Source organism: Vombatus ursinus, unplaced genomic scaffold (genome assembly GCF_900497805.2).
Source record: "Vombatus ursinus unplaced genomic scaffold, bare-nosed wombat genome assembly UNPS02014786.1, whole genome shotgun sequence".
In the NCBI taxonomy this organism is placed as follows: Eukaryota; Metazoa; Chordata; class Mammalia; order Diprotodontia; family Vombatidae; genus Vombatus; species Vombatus ursinus.
This window is the reverse complement of record NW_020954564.1, coordinates 21285298-21305989: the sequence shown is the minus strand read 5'-3', so window position 1 is coordinate 21305989 and position 20692 is coordinate 21285298. Positions and strand designations below refer to the sequence as shown.

At 44.4% G+C, this 20692-nt stretch overlaps 1 protein-coding gene across 1 annotated transcript in view; it reads right to left on the bottom strand.

Moving 5' to 3' along the window:
* The window catches only part of LOC114046906 (asc-type amino acid transporter 1-like), a 48263-nt gene extending 45657 nt beyond the window's left edge, over positions 1-2606 (bottom strand). Inside the window, exon 1 of the mRNA XM_027867519.1 lies at positions 2429-2606. Within this exon, the coding sequence (XP_027723320.1) occupies positions 2429-2591 (163 nt within the window). The 5' untranslated portion in view covers positions 2592-2606. The remainder of the gene's footprint in view (positions 1-2428) is intronic.
* Positions 2607-20692: the final 18086 nt, after the last annotated feature.

Here is a 20692-nt window from a genome sequence, read left to right as displayed (position 1 = left end):
ATACACATACACACATTCTTCCATTCTTTCACCTCCTAGAAAACATAGAACTTGAATTGTTCATTTGGCACCAGTTATATATTGTCTTACATGATTAAGTCTTGTTTCAGAGCTTCCTAATATTTAGCCTGTGCATCAATGGAATAGGGTTGCCTTGATAAGTACTGAGCTTCCCATCACTGTCAGTATTCAAATAGAGATCAGCACTGAGAGAGTAAATGTCCTCTGTGGTCCCTTCCAGCTACAGTACTCTGAGTATGACAGTCTTGGTTTCCCAGCAGAGCGTCTTGAGAAATATATGTGGGAGGGGAGGGAGAAGGGAGACAGAGGGAGAGGGACAGAGAGGAGAGAGAGAGAGAGAAAAAGAAAGAGAGAGAGATCCCCAAAAAACCCAGAATAGGGCCAGGAATATATTAGATGTTAGTAAGTACCTCTTGATTCTATTGAAATATCTAGTGAGGGACAGAGATTGAAAATCTATTTTACATGGGGAGCAACTGAGGAACAGAGCTGCTGACTGCCTGCCTAAGGTCACACTCAAAGATGGTGCTAAGATTAGAACCAGGAATTATTCTTAACCTCTCTCTATCTACCTGCCCCCTCTAGACGGCTCTACCTCTCCCCCCACCCCCACCCCGCAGCCTGACCTCTGAATCTTCAAGGTCAAATACCTTCCTCATTTATATGCTTGATTCATTCCCTCCATTAAGACCAAACCCCAAATTCCTAATAGTACCTCTAACCCCAGGACTTGCTATTTCTCAAAACGCTTTCTCAGACCCAATCCCACTTAATCCTCACAACAGTTTATGAATTAGACACCCCTCCCCAACAGATATTGTTATCCCCACTTTATAGAGGAAGCAACTGAGGTTCAGAAGGAGAAATGATTTGAAAGTCACTCAGCAAGTTAGTAGCCGAGCTGGAGCCCTAACCCAAAGGTACTGCTCAGGACTCTTCGCAGTAAATCCCAGCTGCTTCTCCCATTGCCTTTTAATTGCCTCCCCGTCTCTAGTAACCACTCAGTGTGGGGGGAAATAAAGGTAGGTCCAGGTGCTGAGCCCCTATAAGGGGAGGCTTCGATCTCACTCAGTCACTCTGCAAACTGAACACGCAGCCTCATCGTCCACAACTCTTTTCCTTTTCTTTTCTACCGCAACAGTGTTTTCAGCTCTCTTTCGAAGCACTTGGCTACATCTCCCTTTCCTTCTTCTTTCATTGCTACAATTTTCTCTCTTCGCGCTCTAAAGTTTTTTGGTAAAAATTTCTCCCCTTTTCTATAAAAGTTCGCACTACAAAAATTCTTCGCAACAATATTGTCTCTTCTTGCTACTCTATTTTTTGCTACAGGTTCTGCTTCCAGGAGATTCTGGTGAGATAGCATCACCCCATCCCAAACCTGACCTCAAGACTTCTCCCCTCAAAAATCCTCCCCTTTGGGACATTCTCTGCAGCTATTAGTCCTTTTCCCAAAAAGCCTTGACATTCTCCTCCCAGCATCTCGGCTCTTAAAGGAGCACGAGGACCTCCCGTCTTCTGGCATCCAGCTTCTAGAGAGGAACCACTAGCTTTGCAAGAGAAACTTTGCGCACTAACTTAGGCGCTTAAGAGAAAAGTCATTTTGGCTCGATGAGGGGAGCTTGGTCCCTTGTGATTGGGGAGGAAAGGGTGTCCCGGAAGAGGAAGATCACTCTTCTGGGTCTGACTAGACGGGGTACTGGGGCATAAGAGACTGACTGCTGGGGTGGGGGGAGGGGGGCACGCGCGCGCTGTGTTCAGACTAGGGAGGTGGGAACTGGTGGAGTTTGATTCTATGCATCGGGAGCCGGGGCACCCACGACTGGGAAACTGTTTTCGGACCCGGAGGGCTCTGGCCAGGACAGTGAGGGACGTAGCCTAGAGACTTAGCATTTCATCTGCTGCAGCTGCTCCTTGCCTCCTCTCTTGGGGCCACGAGGGCAGATGGGGACATCGCCGGCCCGCGCTATGCCGAGGGCCCTGCATCCCAGCCATGGTCCCGGGGTGGGTGGTTGGGAAACTCCTGGTACCTGGAGGTGTTTGCTGAGGGGAGTGTGTGTGTGTGTGTGTGTGTGTGTGTGTGTGTGTGTGTGTGTGTGTGTGAGGCACGTGTCCCTGACCTCTCGGGTCCAGTCCCATCCCATTCAGTCTCGTCCCTTCAAGGGAGGTTGTCCCGGGCGCGGGCCAAGCCGGGCGGGGGCGCTGCGTGCCGAGGGAGCGAACCCCAGAGCAGCTGGCACTCCAGCAAGTCTGACGGCAGCCAACTTTGCTCAACTTGCTGGGAGCCGCGCTGCTCCCAGAGTGCCCAGTGCAGCCAGCTTGCCCTGTGCCCGGGTCCCTAGTCCGACCCGGACAGCCTTTCTCCTCCCCTCTCCCTCCGTCCCAGCCCAGGGTACCAGCCCCTGCTTACCAATGATGATGGCACAGGCGCTCACTAGCCCAATCTCCTTCTTCAGTGCCACCCTCTCTTCTACCCGGCCTGGAGCTCCGGCCAAACTGTCCGCGGGCGGGCTTGGGCTCGGACTGGGGCCCCCGTCCCCGCCCCCGCTCGGCTGCTGCATCTGTCCGGCCATGTCTCTGTCCCCGCGTCCCCTACTCAGTCTGCGCCGGGTCCGCGCCTCGCAGCCACCGGCAGCGCAGACCTGCAGGCGCATGCGCTGGCGCTCCGCCCGGGGTCCGGGCCTTATCCCTTGGAGAGGAGGGGCCCCAACGCGGACACTGACTGAGAGACCCTCCCTTAAAGCGAAATCTTCATCCCTGAGCCTCGCGGCTCCTTAAGATAGAGAGGACAAGAAGGAAAAACTTGGAGATCGAGCTGCCAAGGTCCTGGGGAAAGTTTGAAGGGCCCCTGGAGCCCCATTTTCATAGATCTGAATTTGTATGTTCTGATGCCCACAAGCAGTGAGTTAGATCTAATCAACTCCTCGAGAACTATGTGCCCGACCCTGAGGAAATAACACTTTTGATCCAGGGGATACAACTTATTAGGAGCATAAGCGAACCTTCAACCAGATGATCCTCCAATACAGTGCTCCATAATATTGTGTCTCAGCACAATACCCTGGGAATATTACTGACATCTTCATCCTCCCCCAGCTGAGAGGGGACTCTAGGTTGCCTCCTGAAGGGCAAAATGATGGAGGACTTTGAGCATCCCATATTTTATCATCTCATACTGCTCATGACCAGTGATCCAAAGGTTAGGGACAGTTCAGTCTGAGGATAGGTCTTAGTCTTTGACTAGGATTGAGAGTGGGGGCTAGTCTGTCAGACCAGGCTCAGCATTTAGTCTGGCACCAGGGTTCATCTCAGTCTAGGTTAAGGGTCATGGCCAAGGCCAAGGCTCAACTTGAAGTCAGTGTCTGGTCAGGGGATCTGTAATTGGTTCCAAAGAGGGTCAACTCTTAAGCATTTCTTTATTGAAGAAGTATTTAATTGAAACCCCTTTTGTCAGGATGGCTGCTTTGAGAAAGACAAGGGTGGTTAATACGTTGGATTTAGTCATCAAACATATATTACATGTACACTTCAACAGACATTAAGAGCTTACTATGGGCAAAATACTGGGTACCATGATAGATGCTGGGTTTAGTTTAGATAGTTTAGATAAAACAGGCTCCTGGACCCCTTGGAACTCGTTAGTAGGGGAATAAGATACAAAAATAGATACTGATAACAGAGGACGTGGAATACCTGCATTAGAGAGGTAGAAATCAAAGGTCTCTGTGAGCCTGAGGGAAATTACTGTTACCAACAGTAATTCAAGGAAGCCTAGATGAAAGTGGCATTTGGAAAGACATGTAAAGAAAATGCAGAAATGCAAAAGGTAAAGAAGGAAAGGAAGGCCTTCTGTGTTTGGGGTTGGGGGGAAGGAGTGAGCAAAGAGACAGAAGCAGAAGGTCATATGATGCATTTAGCAGACAGACAGACTAGTCTGGCCAAAGTGCAGAATGAGTTGAGAGATAGAGTTGGAAAAGTATGTTGGAACAGTAGAATGTAAGCTTATTGAGGACAGAAAATGCTTTACTTTTAAAGTGAGGAGGCGCTTGAATCCTCTCGAATGAGGAAGATCTGAGTTAAATTCATCCTCAGACATTTACTGTGTGATACTGGGCAACTCACTTAACTTCTGTTTGTCGCAATTTCCTTATCTGTAAAATGGAGATTATAATAGCACCTACCTCTCAGAGTTGTTATGAGGATCAAATGAGATAAGAATGATAACATGCTTAGTACAGTGCTTGGCACATAGTTAAGTGGTATATAAATATTAACCATTATTATCTATATCCCTCAAATATGGCAAATAGTAGGTGCTTATTAAATGTCTCTTGGTTGATTGATCAGAGGCCTTGTTTGCCATAAAAAAGAGGTTGAATAGTGGCATTTTAGGTAAAAATAGTGAAGTCAGAAGGGTAAGTTGGTTTGGGGAAAAGATAATAAACTTGGTTTGGAATATGACGACTTTAAGATGACTGGGGGACATCTAGATAGACATGACTTAAAAGTAGCTAAAGGTGATAAACTAGATCTCAGAAGGAGGTCACAGTTTTCAATACATATCTGTGCCTGGGTGGGGCATGGGGAGGAGGAGAATGAGATTGCCAAGGTAGATAGCACTGACTGAAAAGAGAAGAGGGCTCAAGACAGACCTTGGAGAACACTCATAATAGAGGTCAGGAAGAGGATGAAAGGCAATGGTGACAGAGAGTGGTTAGAGAGGAAGAAGAAGTAAGAGAGTTTAGTTTCTCTGAAGCCAAGGAAAGAGAATATCTAGGAGGAGGGAATGGTCAACTATGCCAAAAACTGCATAGACATAAAGGATGGCAAAATTGGGATCCAAGAAGATCTCAGTAGGTTAGAATAATGGAGTGAATATAATTAGATCAATTTATACTTGGAATCTTGGATGGATCTTTTGCTGTGGTCCTCTTTCAATGCCTCTTTGGGTATGGAGTGACCTTAGTTTCTTGAAGGCTATGTCAGACAAGCACAAACACAAGAAGGCCCTACTAAGCTGAAAAGGAATATGACACAGTCAGTGGAATGCATGTGTCTTCTCTAAGGAACATCTTGTTCATTTATGAGAGGCTTAGTAGATTATCCATTTGGCACTGAATTTTGGCTGTAACAATTAATGAAGATCATCTACCAAGGGATAGAAGGATTGTGATCAGTGCTTACCTAGAGAGTGACCATAGAGACAAAATCAAAAATGGGTTTGTGTTTTTGCTGACACGAGCACTTCTTTCTCTGGAACATGTTACATCCACAGTTTTTCATCTTGTGCCATATTGGTCTATTTTTTTAATTCAGATTTTCCATTGAAGATCCAGCCATTGCACTGGAGACTTTCCTTTGCTAATTTCAATATCTTCAGGATTCCAGTGGAGCACTTGGGCTAGTCATCTGTTAGATCTCACTCTTGCTGCATGTTTAGCTCACCTCCTTGTCTGGTTATACATGTTCTTGGGGTCTCTTATGTCACATTTTGCATGCAAGTCATCATTATTAGGGCAGCTAGGAGGTGCAGTGGATAGAATGCTATTATTAACATGCTACTCCTGCTCATATCCTTCATGTCTCTCTTCATTGCTCTTTGGGTAACCTGCAATTGTGATTCTTTTGAGGTAATGGTGTTTCAGATAGCATAAAATTAATAGGCTTAAATATAAAGTACAACCTGGATTCAAAAAAATTGACTGCATCTATGTCTATAAAAATTAAAAAAAAAATTGACCGCATCCTGTATCTATAGAATGGGAAAGTATAACTAGGTAACAATTTGAGTAAAAAGGACCTGGGAGTTTTAATGGACTGCAAGGTTAGTATAAGTCATCAGTATTAACCTAGCAACTAAAAAAGCAAATATTATTTTAGGCTTCATTAATAGACAATGTCCAGAACAAGAGAGATGAAAGTCTTGCTGTACCTTGGACAGAGCACACCTAGAATATTGTGTCCAGTTCTGAGAGCCGATTTTGGGAGGGACATTGACAACCTGGGGGGCAGACTTAAGAACAGTGAGTTATGGAGAAGGAAGATTTTTGGCTAGATATGAGACTTTGTAATAATCAGAGTTGCCCCAAAGTGGGATGGATTGTCCCTCTCCCCAAATCCATTCTTCATATTCTTTTAATATAATTTTCCTATTGCCAGATGTCTTCAGCATCCCCTGTACTGGCACCTTTGATTTTCACAACAGCCATAGGAAAAGTGCTAAATTCTTATCATGTGCTAAAATCTTATCATTCAAAGTCCACAAAATGTCATCATACTCTTATTATGTTCCACAAACTGATATATTCACAAACCTTGGAACAGGCAGAGCTTATTCCTGCCTCTGCACCTTTGTCTATGCTCTTATCAACTCCTTTCTTTCTTTCTTTCCAAAGTCTCTCATTGGAGTCTTCCTTAATTATTCCAAGTTCTCTGTCTACTCTATCCTCCAGGAAAGATACAATGCTTTTATTTAATTTTAACCTTTGTCCACTAACAAAAATTTATTTTCTCTCTCTCCTACAAACCCCATTGGGAAAAGAAAAGAGAAACAAAAACCCTGTGATAAATACGCATAAATCAAAATAAATTCCCATATTGGCCATGTCCAAAAATGTACGTCTCATTCTGCACCTTGAGTCCATCAACCCTCTTTCAGTAAGTGGATAGCATGCTTCATAATCAGTCCTCTGGAATTGCGTCTAGTAATTTCATTGGAGACATAACTTTTTCCAGAATTCTTTTCCTGAGATACATAGGGATGAGCACAGCTGTAAGGTCCTATGATTTAGAACTAAAAGGGACCTTAGATATAATCAAGTCCTACTTCTTCATTCCTCCCTGTCCCCCAGAGGAAACCAAGGCCCAGAAAGGGAAAGGGACTTACCCAGGGTCAGTAAATAGCTGAGAGCAGGGCACTTTAACAGGACTGATTCCAAACCCAATCCTTTTTCCTCTGATGCCATGTGATAGTCTCTCCTAGGTCAGGTTGGGAGCTCCCAGAGGTCAGGATCTGGGAAAGGAAAAGCCGATAAGTTGGACAAGCCTCAAGGATCTCAACAAGCTAAGATGATCTGACTCTAAGATGCCACTTGATAGGGATGAATATGGAACTCCACACTTGTTCAAAGACCCAACTGTACAATTTTGTTTGAAGAGGTATGTTTGGACAGCAGTCCTATGGAAATGATCTGGGGGCGTTAGTGGATTACAACTTCAATATGAATCAAAAGTATGCTGAGGTAGTCTCCAAAAGTCTAGGGATTTTAGACTACATTCAGGAGGTAGGAATAGGATGCAGGGGAGCAGGAATGCAATGGCATCCATATGGGTCTTTGGCCTTGATTAGATCACATTTGGATTATCATGTTTGGTTATGGGTACTCCATTTAGAAGGGACACTTGTCCAGAGGAAGTGAGCCAATGGGAAATCACATCATAAAAAGGCTGTCAGAAGGAACTAGAGAAGTTTAGGCTGGAAAGGAAAGATTGGGCAGCCCAGGAGAAGCGCATGTCTTCAAGTATTTGAACATTTGTTATGTGAAAGAGGGGTTTCTACTCAAAGTATAGAAAGGGGTGGAAGAAGAAGAGAGACAGGTGTCTGCTCAAGGTAAGGAAAAACTTCCTGACAGAGCTATCCAGAATTGGCATGGGCTGCCTCAGAGGGTAGTAAAAGGCTTCTAGTGGAAGCTGGGCAATTACTTCTCTGGTCTGTTGTAGAAGGGATTTCTGCTGAGGTACAGGCTTGATTAGGAGACATCTGTGGTCCTCCCTAACTCAGACATCTTATGATGAGTCTGCCCTCTATTTCCTCCTCCAGCTGCTGCTGCCCTTCCTTGTTCCTCCCTGCCCCCTCCCCAATCCTTTTATTCTTCTCAGAGTAAGTCAGGGCAGGCATACCACATCTCAATAAAGATGAAGACCAGGGAGTGCTAGATTCCTGAGCCTTTTATGAGGATGTAGGAGACCACAGGTGGTTGGACTCTCTGCCCCTGGCCAATTCCAAAGGGGGACAGACAACAGACATCCCAGTCTCAGCAAACCCAAAGCTGGTAGAGAGAGAGGCTTCCCCTCACCGCCTGCCAACAAAATGTTCTTTTTTCCCCTTCCAGGCCCGGTGCCCAGGTCACACAGTGTCCCCTGCATTCGGATGAAGTACCTCCCCCCCTGACCAGCTAAGGGAATTGTTCCTATATTTCTGGGAAAGTGTGTGGTTCCCCCAGCCCAAGCAGCTTCTCCCTTGGGAGCCACTGAGGGGAGGAGAGCAGATGGAGAGCTTGATAAGGACTGCCCTACTTGTTCAGGCCACATATTCTCTGAGGGTAGGGAGCCAGTGATCTGGGCCAGAGACATAGAAACCTCTGGTCTCCCAGCCACCGCACTGCCTGTAGTCCGGACCCACCTGCATGCCTCAGGTCCCAGCTTTGAAATGGGCCCAAGGCTGAGATTTCTCTGTTGCAGTGTCCTTTGATGCTCCCAGAGAGGGAGAGCAGAGGAGAGAGAAAGAGAGGAAGGGAGGGAGGCAGTGAGAGAGAGAAGGCAAATGGAGGAGGGATGGAGGGAGCCCAACTGGGGGGCCCAGAGGATGCCAGCTGAATTAAACATGACCTGGCAGAGGCCCCAGGGAAGGCTCTGTTTGTCTACGCAGGGAGAAGGGGGAGGGAGGGAGAAAACGATGTATGTTGTCTACACAGGGAGGGAGGGAAGTAGAGAGGGAGAGATGGAGAGATGGAAGGAAGGGGGTGGGGTGGAGAAAAACTCTGCATGTTGTGTGCAAATAGAATTGGTTAGAGGGATGTGGGAGCCAATGTTTCCTCTGCACTCTCCCTGTGTCTGTCTGCAGGGAATTCTTGGTACACTTCCTGTCCTGCCCCAGATACCAGATACAGAGAGGTTGGTGCCTCCACTTTCTTAAAGAAAGCCTCAAGCCCTATCTACACCTGCAAAGGACAGTGAAGCCCAGTAATTGAGGACTAAAAATTCATCTTCTCTAGAAACTTGCAGGTAATTCAAGTCCCCTCTGTTGGTGGAGACCAAATGTCAATCCTAGAACTCTTAGGGAGAATGGAGGGACCTGTGGAGGACCGGAACCCAGACATGGAGGAGTTCCTGAGGATGTTTCTGGGGGCAGGGCATTTCACAAACTTATAGGGGGGCTCTGAAATTTAAACTTATCTTCTTCATCAGAAATTGTCAGCAACTCAATTCAACTGAACGTTAATCAAGCACCTGCTGCTATAGAGTATTGTGTTATGCCCTGGGAGAAAGTTAGGTGAATTAATAAATGGTTCTTGCCATCAAAGAGTTTATAGTCCAGCTCTGGGTTGATATGTATGGAAATAATTATAATACAATGTGTCAGGATAGAATTATGGAAATTTTGTGTTAAAGTGTGTTGAGTTTAAATTTTTTTTTTAATTCAACCTGGGATTTTCTTCAAGTGGGGCACTCTTGGTGAGGAAACTCCCTCTACCAATGCAGCTGTACAACTTATAGTCTTATCAAAGTAATTTGCTTGGGGCACTAAATTATAAATAAATTGTAAATAAATTGGGATACTTAAGTATCCCAGCAAGTGCCATAAGAGATCACAGGAGGGATGGATAGGATCATGGGATATAGAAACCATCTATCCCAACAACCTCATTTTACAAATGAGACAATTGGAAACCCCAAGAATGAAAGTGACTTGTCCAAGGTAACACTCACAGTTAAGTGGCAAAGTTGAAGGTAAGGATACTTTACCTGGAGAGAAGGAATGGAAAGAACTTAGATAAGTGAATGGGAGGGGGAAGGTTAAGTGACTTGTTTGGGTCATACAACCAGTACATGTCAGAGATAGAACCTGAACCTAGGACTTCTGCCTCTAAAATCAGCTATCTTTACATACCACACCAGACTGCTTCTTATGAGAGAATACATAGGAGATAACAAAACTAAGGGATGAAAGGTTTGAGAGAAATTTGGAATCAGCACTGACTTCATGGAATATATTAGTTAGGCATTAATGTCCTGTGCAAGATGGTTGTAGGAAATCAGGGAAGGGCTGAGCAGCCATGCCATTTGGCTGGAGTGTAGAGTGTGTGAAGGGGAGTCTTGTGAAATAAGGCTGAAAGAGTGGGTTAAAGTCAGATTGTGAAGAACCTTGAATATCAGAATAAAGAATTTGTTTTGTAATTTACAGGCACTAGAGAACCACTGAAATTATTGAGCAAGGATTTTTTTTTAAAAGACAGTTACATCCATACATTAGGAAAATGATTTAGGCAACTGTGTGAAGGATGACTGAAGGTGGAGAAGACTGGAGGTGGGGGTGGTCTATAGTCTAAGAGACTATTCCAAAGGTTCAAGTGAGAAAGTGATGAGGATGTGTAGCACTGTCAGGTGTGTGAGTAGAAAAAGGGGAAGGGCTTCAGTCCCTGTTTTCTTCAATCCATTAGCACAAACTCCTTAGACACACACTCTAGGTTTCCATAGTCTGCCTCAGACCTATCTTTTCATCCCTATCCTCTTCTCCTATCTTGTGTTCTGATCCAAATGGTCTCTTTGTTCCCAGAGCACTGCATGTTCTCCTAATTTCTAACTTGACTCCATTCTTCTCTCCATTTGGACAACCTTCCCCCTCCTATTCACTTATCTAAGTTCTTTCCATTCCTTCTCTCCAGGTAAAGTATCCCTTCTGTCAACTTTGCCACTTAACTGTGAGTGTTACCTTGGACAAGTCACTTTCATTCTTGGGGTTCCCAATTGCCTCATTTGTAAAATGGATGGTTTCTATATCCCATGATCCTATCCATTCCTCCTTTGATCTTCTATGGCACTTACTGTCAGCATTGAGGTGTGATGAAAGCACTGAAATAGCTAGGTGGTGCAGTGGTTAGCATGTTGCATATGGAGTTGGAATAGACCTGAATTCAAGCCCTGTCTCAGATGCTGGCCAGTTTCTTTCATCAAACATTTGTTAAGCATCTTCCATGTGTATGGCTCACTGATGGATTCTGAAGAGATGACAGAAACATGTACCACTCAGTACCTGCCCTCAGAGAACTCAGCCTACTACTGCTGCTACTCCTGGTAATGTTGATAGAGTATATGTAGCATGCAACCCCCAGGGCTAATTTAGAGGTTGTGTGAAGGACATAGAAGTGGCTGTTTCATTCAGAAGAAGGGGAAAGGGAGGAAGAGGAGGAAGGAGACTGGGAAAAGGAAGAAGGGGAAGGGAGTATTTGTTATTTGGTAGCTTGGAACTCATGCCATCAATGCATAAAGTTTGGATCTTATCTGTGGTCCTCATAAATCCGGGGGAGAATGATAATACTTTGTGTGCCTCTGGAGCAATGATTTCCAATTTTTAAAAATCACATTCCCCTATCAAAAAAGAATATACGGGAGGGAGGGGGGTGGTGGTAATGGTTGGAAATGGTACCAGTGCAGTTGTGGTTGTTTGGACTGGGGTTAGTAATAACCTGAAGGGCTGATCCCCTTCTCAGAAGAGGGGAAGGTTGGAAGCTTGAGGTGGAGTGTAGGAGTTTTAGGCTGTAATAGGTGAAGGGCAGATGTAGTTACATGATTACATTACTTGGAGACACAGCCCATTATTAGCTATTGAGGGGAGGGTAGTATGCAGAACATTTTCTCACCCCGATTTGGTGGTTCACATACCCTTTGGAGTCATTCTCTTGTCTTCTGGGGGGGCTCTAGCCTCCACTTTGGAGCCACTGTTTTGGAGGAGCCTAGGCATGACCTGACAGCTTCACCGTCCTGTGAAGGCTTATTAATTGGTTGAGCTCTGTGATTGGTTACCACCCTTCTCCCGCCCCCAGCTTGAGAGACTGTGAACACCATGAAGATACAGGCTTACTTTTGCATTATTCTCTTCTTCCTTATGCCATTAACATGGTATTCCCAGAAGTAAACATTATCCTCTCCTTGGTTCCTCTGTTAGCCCTCCTGCACTCCTCTTAGAGTAAATGAGCCAATCAGAGTTCTCAATGCAGAGAGTACTGGGTCTGAAGGGGGAAAATGACAGACCCTGGTACTTTCACAGTTTCACAGGAAGACCACCCTTCCCTAGTCCAGTAACTGAGCTCCTAATATCTCAAAGGGTTTTCTTAATCATGATACCACTAGATCTTCAGAGAAAGTCAGAGCAGGGATTATTCTTACTTTTCAGGTAAGTAAATTAAAGTCCAGAGAGGGAAATGCTGACCAGAAACCCAGCAAATTCATGATAGAGGTGGGATTAGAATTCAGGTGTCCTTCTTTCCAACTGGTTTCCCAGTGCCCTCACTAGCACATTGCCCTTCAGCAACCAGGAAGAAGAGTGAGCTCTTTTCTAATTCCCGTGGGGATAAAGGCAGAGATCAAAGTGAGAGCTAGTTAATACCTCAGGGCAAAATCACAAGAATCTGAGCAGGAAGAGGTGTCAGAATTCATCTAGCCCAACTCATTTGTAAGTAAAAATCATTTCTACAGCATCCCCAATAAGAAGTCATCTAGTCTCTACTGGAAGATTTCTAGTGCCCAGGAAACCATCACTTCCCAAGACAATCCATGCCACTTTGGGAGAACTCTATCACAGATTTTTAACTTGGGATCCACAAACTTTTCATTAAAAAAAAAAAAGAAAAACTATTTCAATATAGTTGGATCTGTATGTAGTCTTATATATTTTATTTGATGCATTTAAAAACATTAAGCCTATCCATAGATTTTTCCAACCTGCCAAAAGTTTAGATACACACAAAAAGGGTTAAGAAGCTCTCCTCTAGTTATTTGAGAGTTTTTCCACATATGGAAAACTACAGCTACTGATCAACGATTTCCACCTATTAAGTTATCCCCTCGGATACTAAGGTGAACAATTCTTGCCCATTTTTCTACCTTTGCTCTTACTGCTGCCATTCCTCTTTGTCTCTCCAAATTCTATTGCCCTTAAAAGCTCAGCTTCCATCCTACCTCCCTGAGCCTGCACTGCTTTTCCTTCTTTTGACCTTGGACAGTTCTCTTCCACACGGTGCAACCTATAATCAGATCTGAAGAGCTAGGAGGGACCTCAGATGTCCATTGCTCCAACATTTTCATTTTAAACATGTAAAAACGGACACCCTGAGAGATGATGTGACTCTTGTATTATTTATCTTGTTCTCTTGCACTAGACTGTCAGGTCTAGGTTCTGGGACTGCTCCTTTGTCTTTCTCCTCACCCCCTTTAACTACGAACAATTTGAGGTCTCCCATAAACTAGGAGCACTAATGAGCACCTAGGTCTCCTCTTTCTTTTTTGGCCTCACTTCCCTAGCATAATCGAATTCAATTTAATCATGTATAAGGCATAGTGCTAGAGCTAGGGCTAAAAGCTAAAAATTGAACTGGTCTCTGCCCCCAAGGAGTTTACCTTCCGCAAGGGAATAGTAGGATGTGTTCAGGCAATACTAATACCCCTGGTGTGGGGGCTGCTGAGCCTTTTTCAGGGCTGCTTTCCACCTTTGGTGTCCGTGTGATCCACTGAACTCTCACCTATGGAGCCAAGAAGCTGTAGCATGCACAGTGGTCACACTCTGGTAAACCATTTCAGCAGAGAAGCTAAACCAAGTTGAGGGTAACTGAAGGGTCTCAAATCTATTGGTGAATTGGGCGGGGTGTCTACCCCAAGAATGTGAAGACTTCCCTGGTGGAATGGGTGGATGAGAACAATTTGTTCCAATGGCTATAAAGGCAGCTGGTACAGGAGCTGTGGGGCGCTTAGAGCGTGGTTAGACTTTGAAGATGCCAAGGTCATCCACTGCATCTCAAGCTATGACCAGTCATCTTGACTCTGTCCTGCCACTGGACTGTGATGACTCTGGAGGAAGGAATGAGTGCAACCCTGTCTTACTGAAATCCAATTTATGCATGAATCAAAAGACATCACCCATACCATTTTTTTTTTTTTTTACCATTTTTACCTATCTCAAAGTCCTATGGTGACAAGCAAGTGATGAAGCAGCAGGTATGGATACACTGGGAACTGTGGTCACAACCCTGCACACAGGTGACCCAGGTCATAGGGTTATCTTCCAAACGAAAGCAGCAGTGGGATTGAACAGCCCCCTGGGTGTCTGAGCAGCCTTTTAAGCATCATACTGCTCTCCTCCTGACATGAGGAAGAGGCTAGAAAAGGTTCAAAAACTTCTGCAGGGAAGATTCTACTCACCATTGGTACATGGAATGTGTGCACACTTATAGATAATACAAAATCCAGTAGACCTGAAAGACTAATAGCCCTTGTTGTGAGAGAACTCAGCAGGTATTGCATCTAAACAGCAGCCCTAAGTGAAACAAGGCTGGCAAATGAAGGCCAGTTTACTGAAGTTGGAGCTGGATTTTTTTTTCTGGAATGGCTGCAGTGAAAGGGAGCATTGTGAAACTGGTGTAGGTTTTGCAATCAAAACTAATCTAGGCTTAGATTCTTATAATCTAGCCACTGCTCAGATTCTTATAATCTAGTCACTGCTCATATTCTTATAATCTAGACAATAGCTTACTAATGTTCAGACTCCTTAAGAGTCTGCCCAATATGATGGATGTTCTAATAAACCTTGTCTTTGGCTGAAAGAAGGCTTGGGTCGAATTCTTTCGGGCAGGGCCCTTGTGTTGTGATTTTGGGGTCCCAGCACCTCTAAACTTCATCATTTTGGTGGCCCATACCGGGAAACTACCTAACCCCAAGTTCTTCTCTAACCAAGACTGGAAGGTATGTAAGCTCCCCCACCTTGCTCTATAGTTGGGGTTGCTCTCCAAGTACCAAGGCTTGGAGATGTTTTTCAGGCAGACAGTTATGAGGCTGTCTTGCACTTGGCCTGACGCTCTCAGGTTCTTGGTCCGCTGGGTCTATTTGAGGCCATGGACCTGGGTACACCTTCTGCAGCATAGAGGACAAGGACGGATGCCCTATCTGGAAGTGTATGCCCAATTCTGTCAGTTCTCTTGGATGCTAGAGAATTGGGGAAGACTGCAGTTGCTTTTTGGTTCCCTGAAGCTTACTTACTCTCTTTCCTCTACACCCCTGAATTCTCCTTCATGGAGGTTGCAGGGGAAAGTTAGAACAGCTAAAAATATCTTGGCAGATTCTGGAGGTTTTGTGATTGATCATTAAGGAGTTTGGAACTCCTCCTCACAACCCTGGTCACTCTTTTCTCCCACTCCCTTCGCTTGAGTCAAGAGGGTATCTGTCAACCCCTCTCATAGGAGAAGAGAGTTTTACCCTTTACCCCTCACCTTTGATTTTTACCCTCCCCCACCTGGGAAAGGAAGGAGGGGGGAGGGGCAGCAGCTACAGCATGGGCCTCCCTGGCAATGGCCTTGGGCCCTAGGGCAATGTTTGCCTGGAAGCATCACCCAGGTTCAGCACATCCTGCTCAAAGTGAAGAAGCTAGCCTCTGAATTTGGGTAAGCATGCTCTTTTAAATTTGTAGTTTTAACTGTTAATGATGAGATGTTGATTGTTTGTGTAAAGTAATTTGGAAATGAATTTAACAAAATTGAAGTCACCTGATTGGTAATAGGTTTGTTTCAAGTTTCAAACTGGTGAATTTTTTGTATCAATTATGTCAAGCAACTTTTCACAATTTGGTTACAGCTAAAATAATTTGGCTATTGTTGGTTATTGTTTTAATGTGGAAACTATGTATGTTCGTTTGGGTTATGGCTTGCTGAGAATTTGCAAGTGTATAGAAATCTCTAATGATTGGCTTTTTACATCAAGACAAATTTAAATTTGAGATGTAAATCCTGGATAAGTTTTTCCTAAGCTGTGATTAGTAAAACTTACTGTTTGAGGTAAAAGCTCATAGGATTTTATTTTGAGCTGTCTGATGGATCATAATCCATTGATAATCAATAATCCATCATCTGAGAGAAATGCCACAGACTACTCAGAAAATGTGATATTGGTGGGAAGTCAGCATCGGAAAAAGCTGAGAGGACCATTTTAGCCTCAGTCTAAGATTGGATCCTCCTGGCTCAGTTTCCTCCTTATGTTCCTTTGAAAGGGAATGTTACCCACTTGGCTATTCCTAAGTCTGGCTATGAGGTGGATTTGATACTGCATGGTTGGAAAATTGAATTATCTGAATCCAAATAGAGCTAAGGATGCTTTATCCTCTCATACTTGGGCCCTAAATCCAGTCCCTGCTTTATATCTGGGCCCAGCAGTCTTTTCTGTCAGATTTGTGTCTTTCAGACTAGAGGTCATTCACCTACAGTTGGTAGCAAAGAGCAAGTACCAGCCAAGGTCACTCCATTGTTCCCTGGATGCAGCCTGTGCTTGGTTCCAGTCAACCTCCTCTTTGGGACACCCTTGAGTCAGGGACAGCTCTATGCCCCTTGACAACAGGAAGCAGTTTCAGAAGGCAAGACCTTCACCCCTTACTCCAAAAGAATTTGAGTCCCATTTGTTTGAGGGGGAATGATAAGGGTGGGATCTAGACCCCAAAAAGGAAAAACCCTGGACTTTCCCACGTGGCTATATCTCTGGCATGCCCCTGAGGCTATAATCCCATCCACTGGCCTTTCACTGTGACTACACCCAATCTCTCTATTCTGTTACCCTTAACCTAGTCTAGCCCTCCATTGTTTTACCTCCATTTGGCCCGAGGCCACTTCCCACCCTTAATCCTATCTAGGCTCCATTCTCCCTTGGCCAGCCCTGGAGTTCTATTGCCTCAGAGACTACTTGGTCACTCCTAGATCCCTCCTATAGTCTTTCTGTATATAAGGTCCATCTTGTCTCTGTTAAGACACCTAGATTCTTATAATCTAGCCAATAGTTTACTACTCCTTAAGAGTCTGCCCAATATGATGGATGTTCTAATAAACCTTGTCTTTGGCTGAAAGAAGGCTTGGGTCGAATTCTTTTGGGCAGGATTCGCGTATTGTGATTTTGGGGTCCCAGCACCCCTAAACCTCATCAATTAGATTCAGACAATGGTCTGAGTATTTTTGCATTCAAACATCTAATTATATCCCACTCTTCCCCCATGCTATTAGCCATTACTCCCACCCTGATATTCGACAAATACCATTCAATCATCTTCACTGAATGTCTCACCTCAATTGTCATGGATTAAAATCTTGTATGTACCAGAAAAAAAAAACTAATCTAGTCAACAAGTTTGTATGCTTACCAAAAGGATTGAATGACAGGCTCATGACAATTCAATTGCCACTTGCAGGAAAATGCCACACTACCATCATTAGTGCCTATGCTTCCACCATGATGAACACTGATGAGGTCAAAGAAAAAATTTATGAAGACCTAGAGACTCTTATAATCAATGTGTCAAAAGAGGACAAGCTTATAATTCTGGGTGACTTTAATGCTAGAGTGGGCTCAGACTATCAGACATGGCAGGGAGTCCTTGAGAGGAATGGAGTTGGAAACAGCAATAGCAATGAACACTTACTACTGAAGACATAACCTTCTCATCATCAACATTGTCTTCCATTTATCTAAATGCAATAAAACTTCGTGGATGCACCCTTGCAGCAAATACTGGCATTTAATAGGCTATGTGGTTGTAAGGACAAGAGACAGACAGGATGTGAGAGTGAGGAAGGCAATGTGTGGTGCAGAGTGCTGGACTAATCATAGACTTGTCCTCTCCAAGCTAAATATTCACATTCAACAAAAGCAGGGGCTCCAAGGCAAAATGACTATCAGAAAAATTAATGTCAACAGATTAGAGCTCTTCTCTGAATGAGGGAACAGTTTGTTGCTAACTTGGAGGGAAAGTTGAGTCAACACACAATTGGCAACAGTGGAGCAGAAAAGGAGTGGGCAGCTTTCAGAGATTTGGTATATAGCACTGCACTTGCTTATCTGGATCAAAACACTAGCAAACATCAGGACTGGTTTGACAAAAATAATGGGGAAATTCAGAAGCTGCTAAATGAAAAATGAGAACTCCACAGGGTTTACCAGCCGGATAGTTTATCCATCTCTAAGAAGGCAGCATATAATTGCATCACAAGTAAAGTACAAGTGAAACTCAGAGAGATCACGATTCTTGGCTCAGTAAGAAGGCAGATGAAATTCAATTTTATGCTGATAGTAGCAATCCAAAGCAGTCTTATGATGCTCTGAAGGCTACTTATGGGCCAAAGACCCCTGGTGTATCTCAATTACTTAGTGCTGATGGAGCCACATTGATTAGTGATAAGGACATGATCCTAGAGAGGTGGACTGAACACTTCCATAGTGTTCTCAATAAACCATCATCAATCAACCTTGAAGTGCTTTCCTGGATTCTGGATAATGGACAATGCTCTTGCGCTTTTCCAGTAACCAATGGAGTGAAACAAGGCTGTCTGCTTGCTCCCATGCTTTTTAGCATGATGTTTTCAGTTCTGTTGTCAAATGCCTTCAATGGGGACATACATGGCATCAAGGTCAGCTACCACACCGATGATAAATTCTTCAACTTGAAAAGGCTACAAGGCAAGACTAAAATGGAGGGAGTGCTGGTGCATGATTTTTTTGTTTGCAGATGATTGTGCACTCAATGTAGCCTCTGAAGCTGAAATGCAACAAAGTATGGATAGAATCTCTGCTGCTTGTGCTAATTTTGGCCAAACAATTAACACCAAGAAAACACAGGTGCTCCATCAGCCAGCACCACACCATCCATATATGGAACCATCTTACAGCAAATGGAGAAGTTTTGAATACTGTGGTGTGGATAATTTCACTTACCTTGGCAGTATACTTCCCAGGGATGTACACATTGATAATGAATGTGTGTGTGTGACACACATTGCCAGAGCTAGCTCAGTGTTTGGGAGGCTCCAAAGAAAAGTGTGGGAGGGAAGAGATTAGACTGACTACCAGACTGAAGGTCTATAGAGCCATGGTGCTGTCTTTGTTGTTGTATGGCTGTGAAACCTGGACAGTATACCAGCGCCATGCCAGGAAACTGAATCGCTTCCATCTGAATTGTTTTAGGAAAATTCTGAAGATCACCTGGAAGGATAAGATATCAGACACTGAGGTTCTTTCTTGAACTAAACTGCCAAACATTCAAAATCTCCTGCAGAGAGCACAACTCCAATGGACTGGCCACGTTGTTCGTTGTTTGAATGCCAAATGTAAGTTTGCCAAAAAGACTATTTTATGGAGAACTCACACAGGGCAAGTGCTCAAAAGGTGGTCAGAAAAAAGCTATACAAGGACATTCTCAAGGTCTCTCTTAAGAACTTTGGAATTCATTGTATGATTTGGGAGACACTGGCACAGGACCGCTCAGCATGGCATGCCCACATCAGAGAAGGTGCTGTGTAAAGCAGAATTGAAGAAGCTCAAAAGAAATGTGAGATGTGCAAATTTAGAGAATCCACCCCAAATATTCACATGGACTATTTGTTTCCAACCTGTGGTAGAGCATTCTGTACTCATATTAGTCTGATCAGCCACAGTTGTACACACCGTAACTTGACTCTAACATAGTGATGTCATTTTGGTCCTCTTCAAGAACAAAAGACAAGAAGCAACACAACAGATAAGCAAATAAAGGGAGATTTGAGGAGGGTCAGAATGCTAGCAACTGGAAAGATAAATGCATGTAAGTACTTTTATTAAGCACCTACTATGTGCCAGACACTGTGCTAAATGATGGGGTTACAAATATAAAAGTAAGAGAGCCCATGCCCTTGAGGAGCTTATATTCTAAAAGCTCCCTATATATCTTCCCTATATGGAAAGACAACATCTATAGGGGAATGGAGACCAGATAGGTAATTTTGGAGACCAGGTCTCATGAATAGAACTGTAAAGTGACAATCGTCATAATCTTGCCAGAATCAATTATGGAACTGATTTTGTGTTCCCAGAACAACAGGTGGAAGTTGGAGAGGGCACAGAGATGGGAGGTGGGTGGGAGGGAGATTATGGCAAGCTGCCCTTAGTGAATGGGTTGGATGGGATGTCAAACGTGGGCTAGTAACACAGGGTTAGGTAGGTTTGTGCTGACTCACGGATCAGGATTGCTCAGCCCCAGGCTGGATGTTCTAAAATTGAATGGATTAAATCCCCCAGGGAGAGAAGGGTAGGCATGGTCTTTGATGGTTAAATCTAGAGGATGCTGTGGCAGGTGGGAAGGTGTTCCAAGAATGGGGGACATTTATGCACTTGCACACAGATGCAGGGAATGGAGAAAGGAGAAGCAAGGAGACCAGTTTTCTCTTGATCAGTTCTGGGGAAAGACAGACTGGGGCTTTGAAAGATTCTGAACTAGAGGGGCAGCCAGCAGGCTGAGGCCATCTCATGCTGAGGGTTGGAGGGTCAGGGACACTTTTAACAATGAAATTCAGTCTCACCTCTCTCATAGGCTTCTAGGAGAGAGTGCTTCCATTGGGCTGGAGTCCTTAGGGGAAAGACAGAGACACTCGTGGCCCTCCCAGGAGGGCTCAAGTGTTCCTATGGCCACTGCTTCCCACCCTCTACACCCTCTCTCCCCACCAAATAATCCTTGTTCTAGCTGTCCTTCATAGCTATTCCAGATGGTGCCACCAGATGGCAGCCTCTGCCCGCTCATAGTAGGAATCAAACGTCTTTACTCCTTGTAGACCTTAGCCAAGGGAAAGACCTCTTCAGGAAACTGCTATATTAGGATGAAGTCAGAGGTCACTCCATGGCAGGT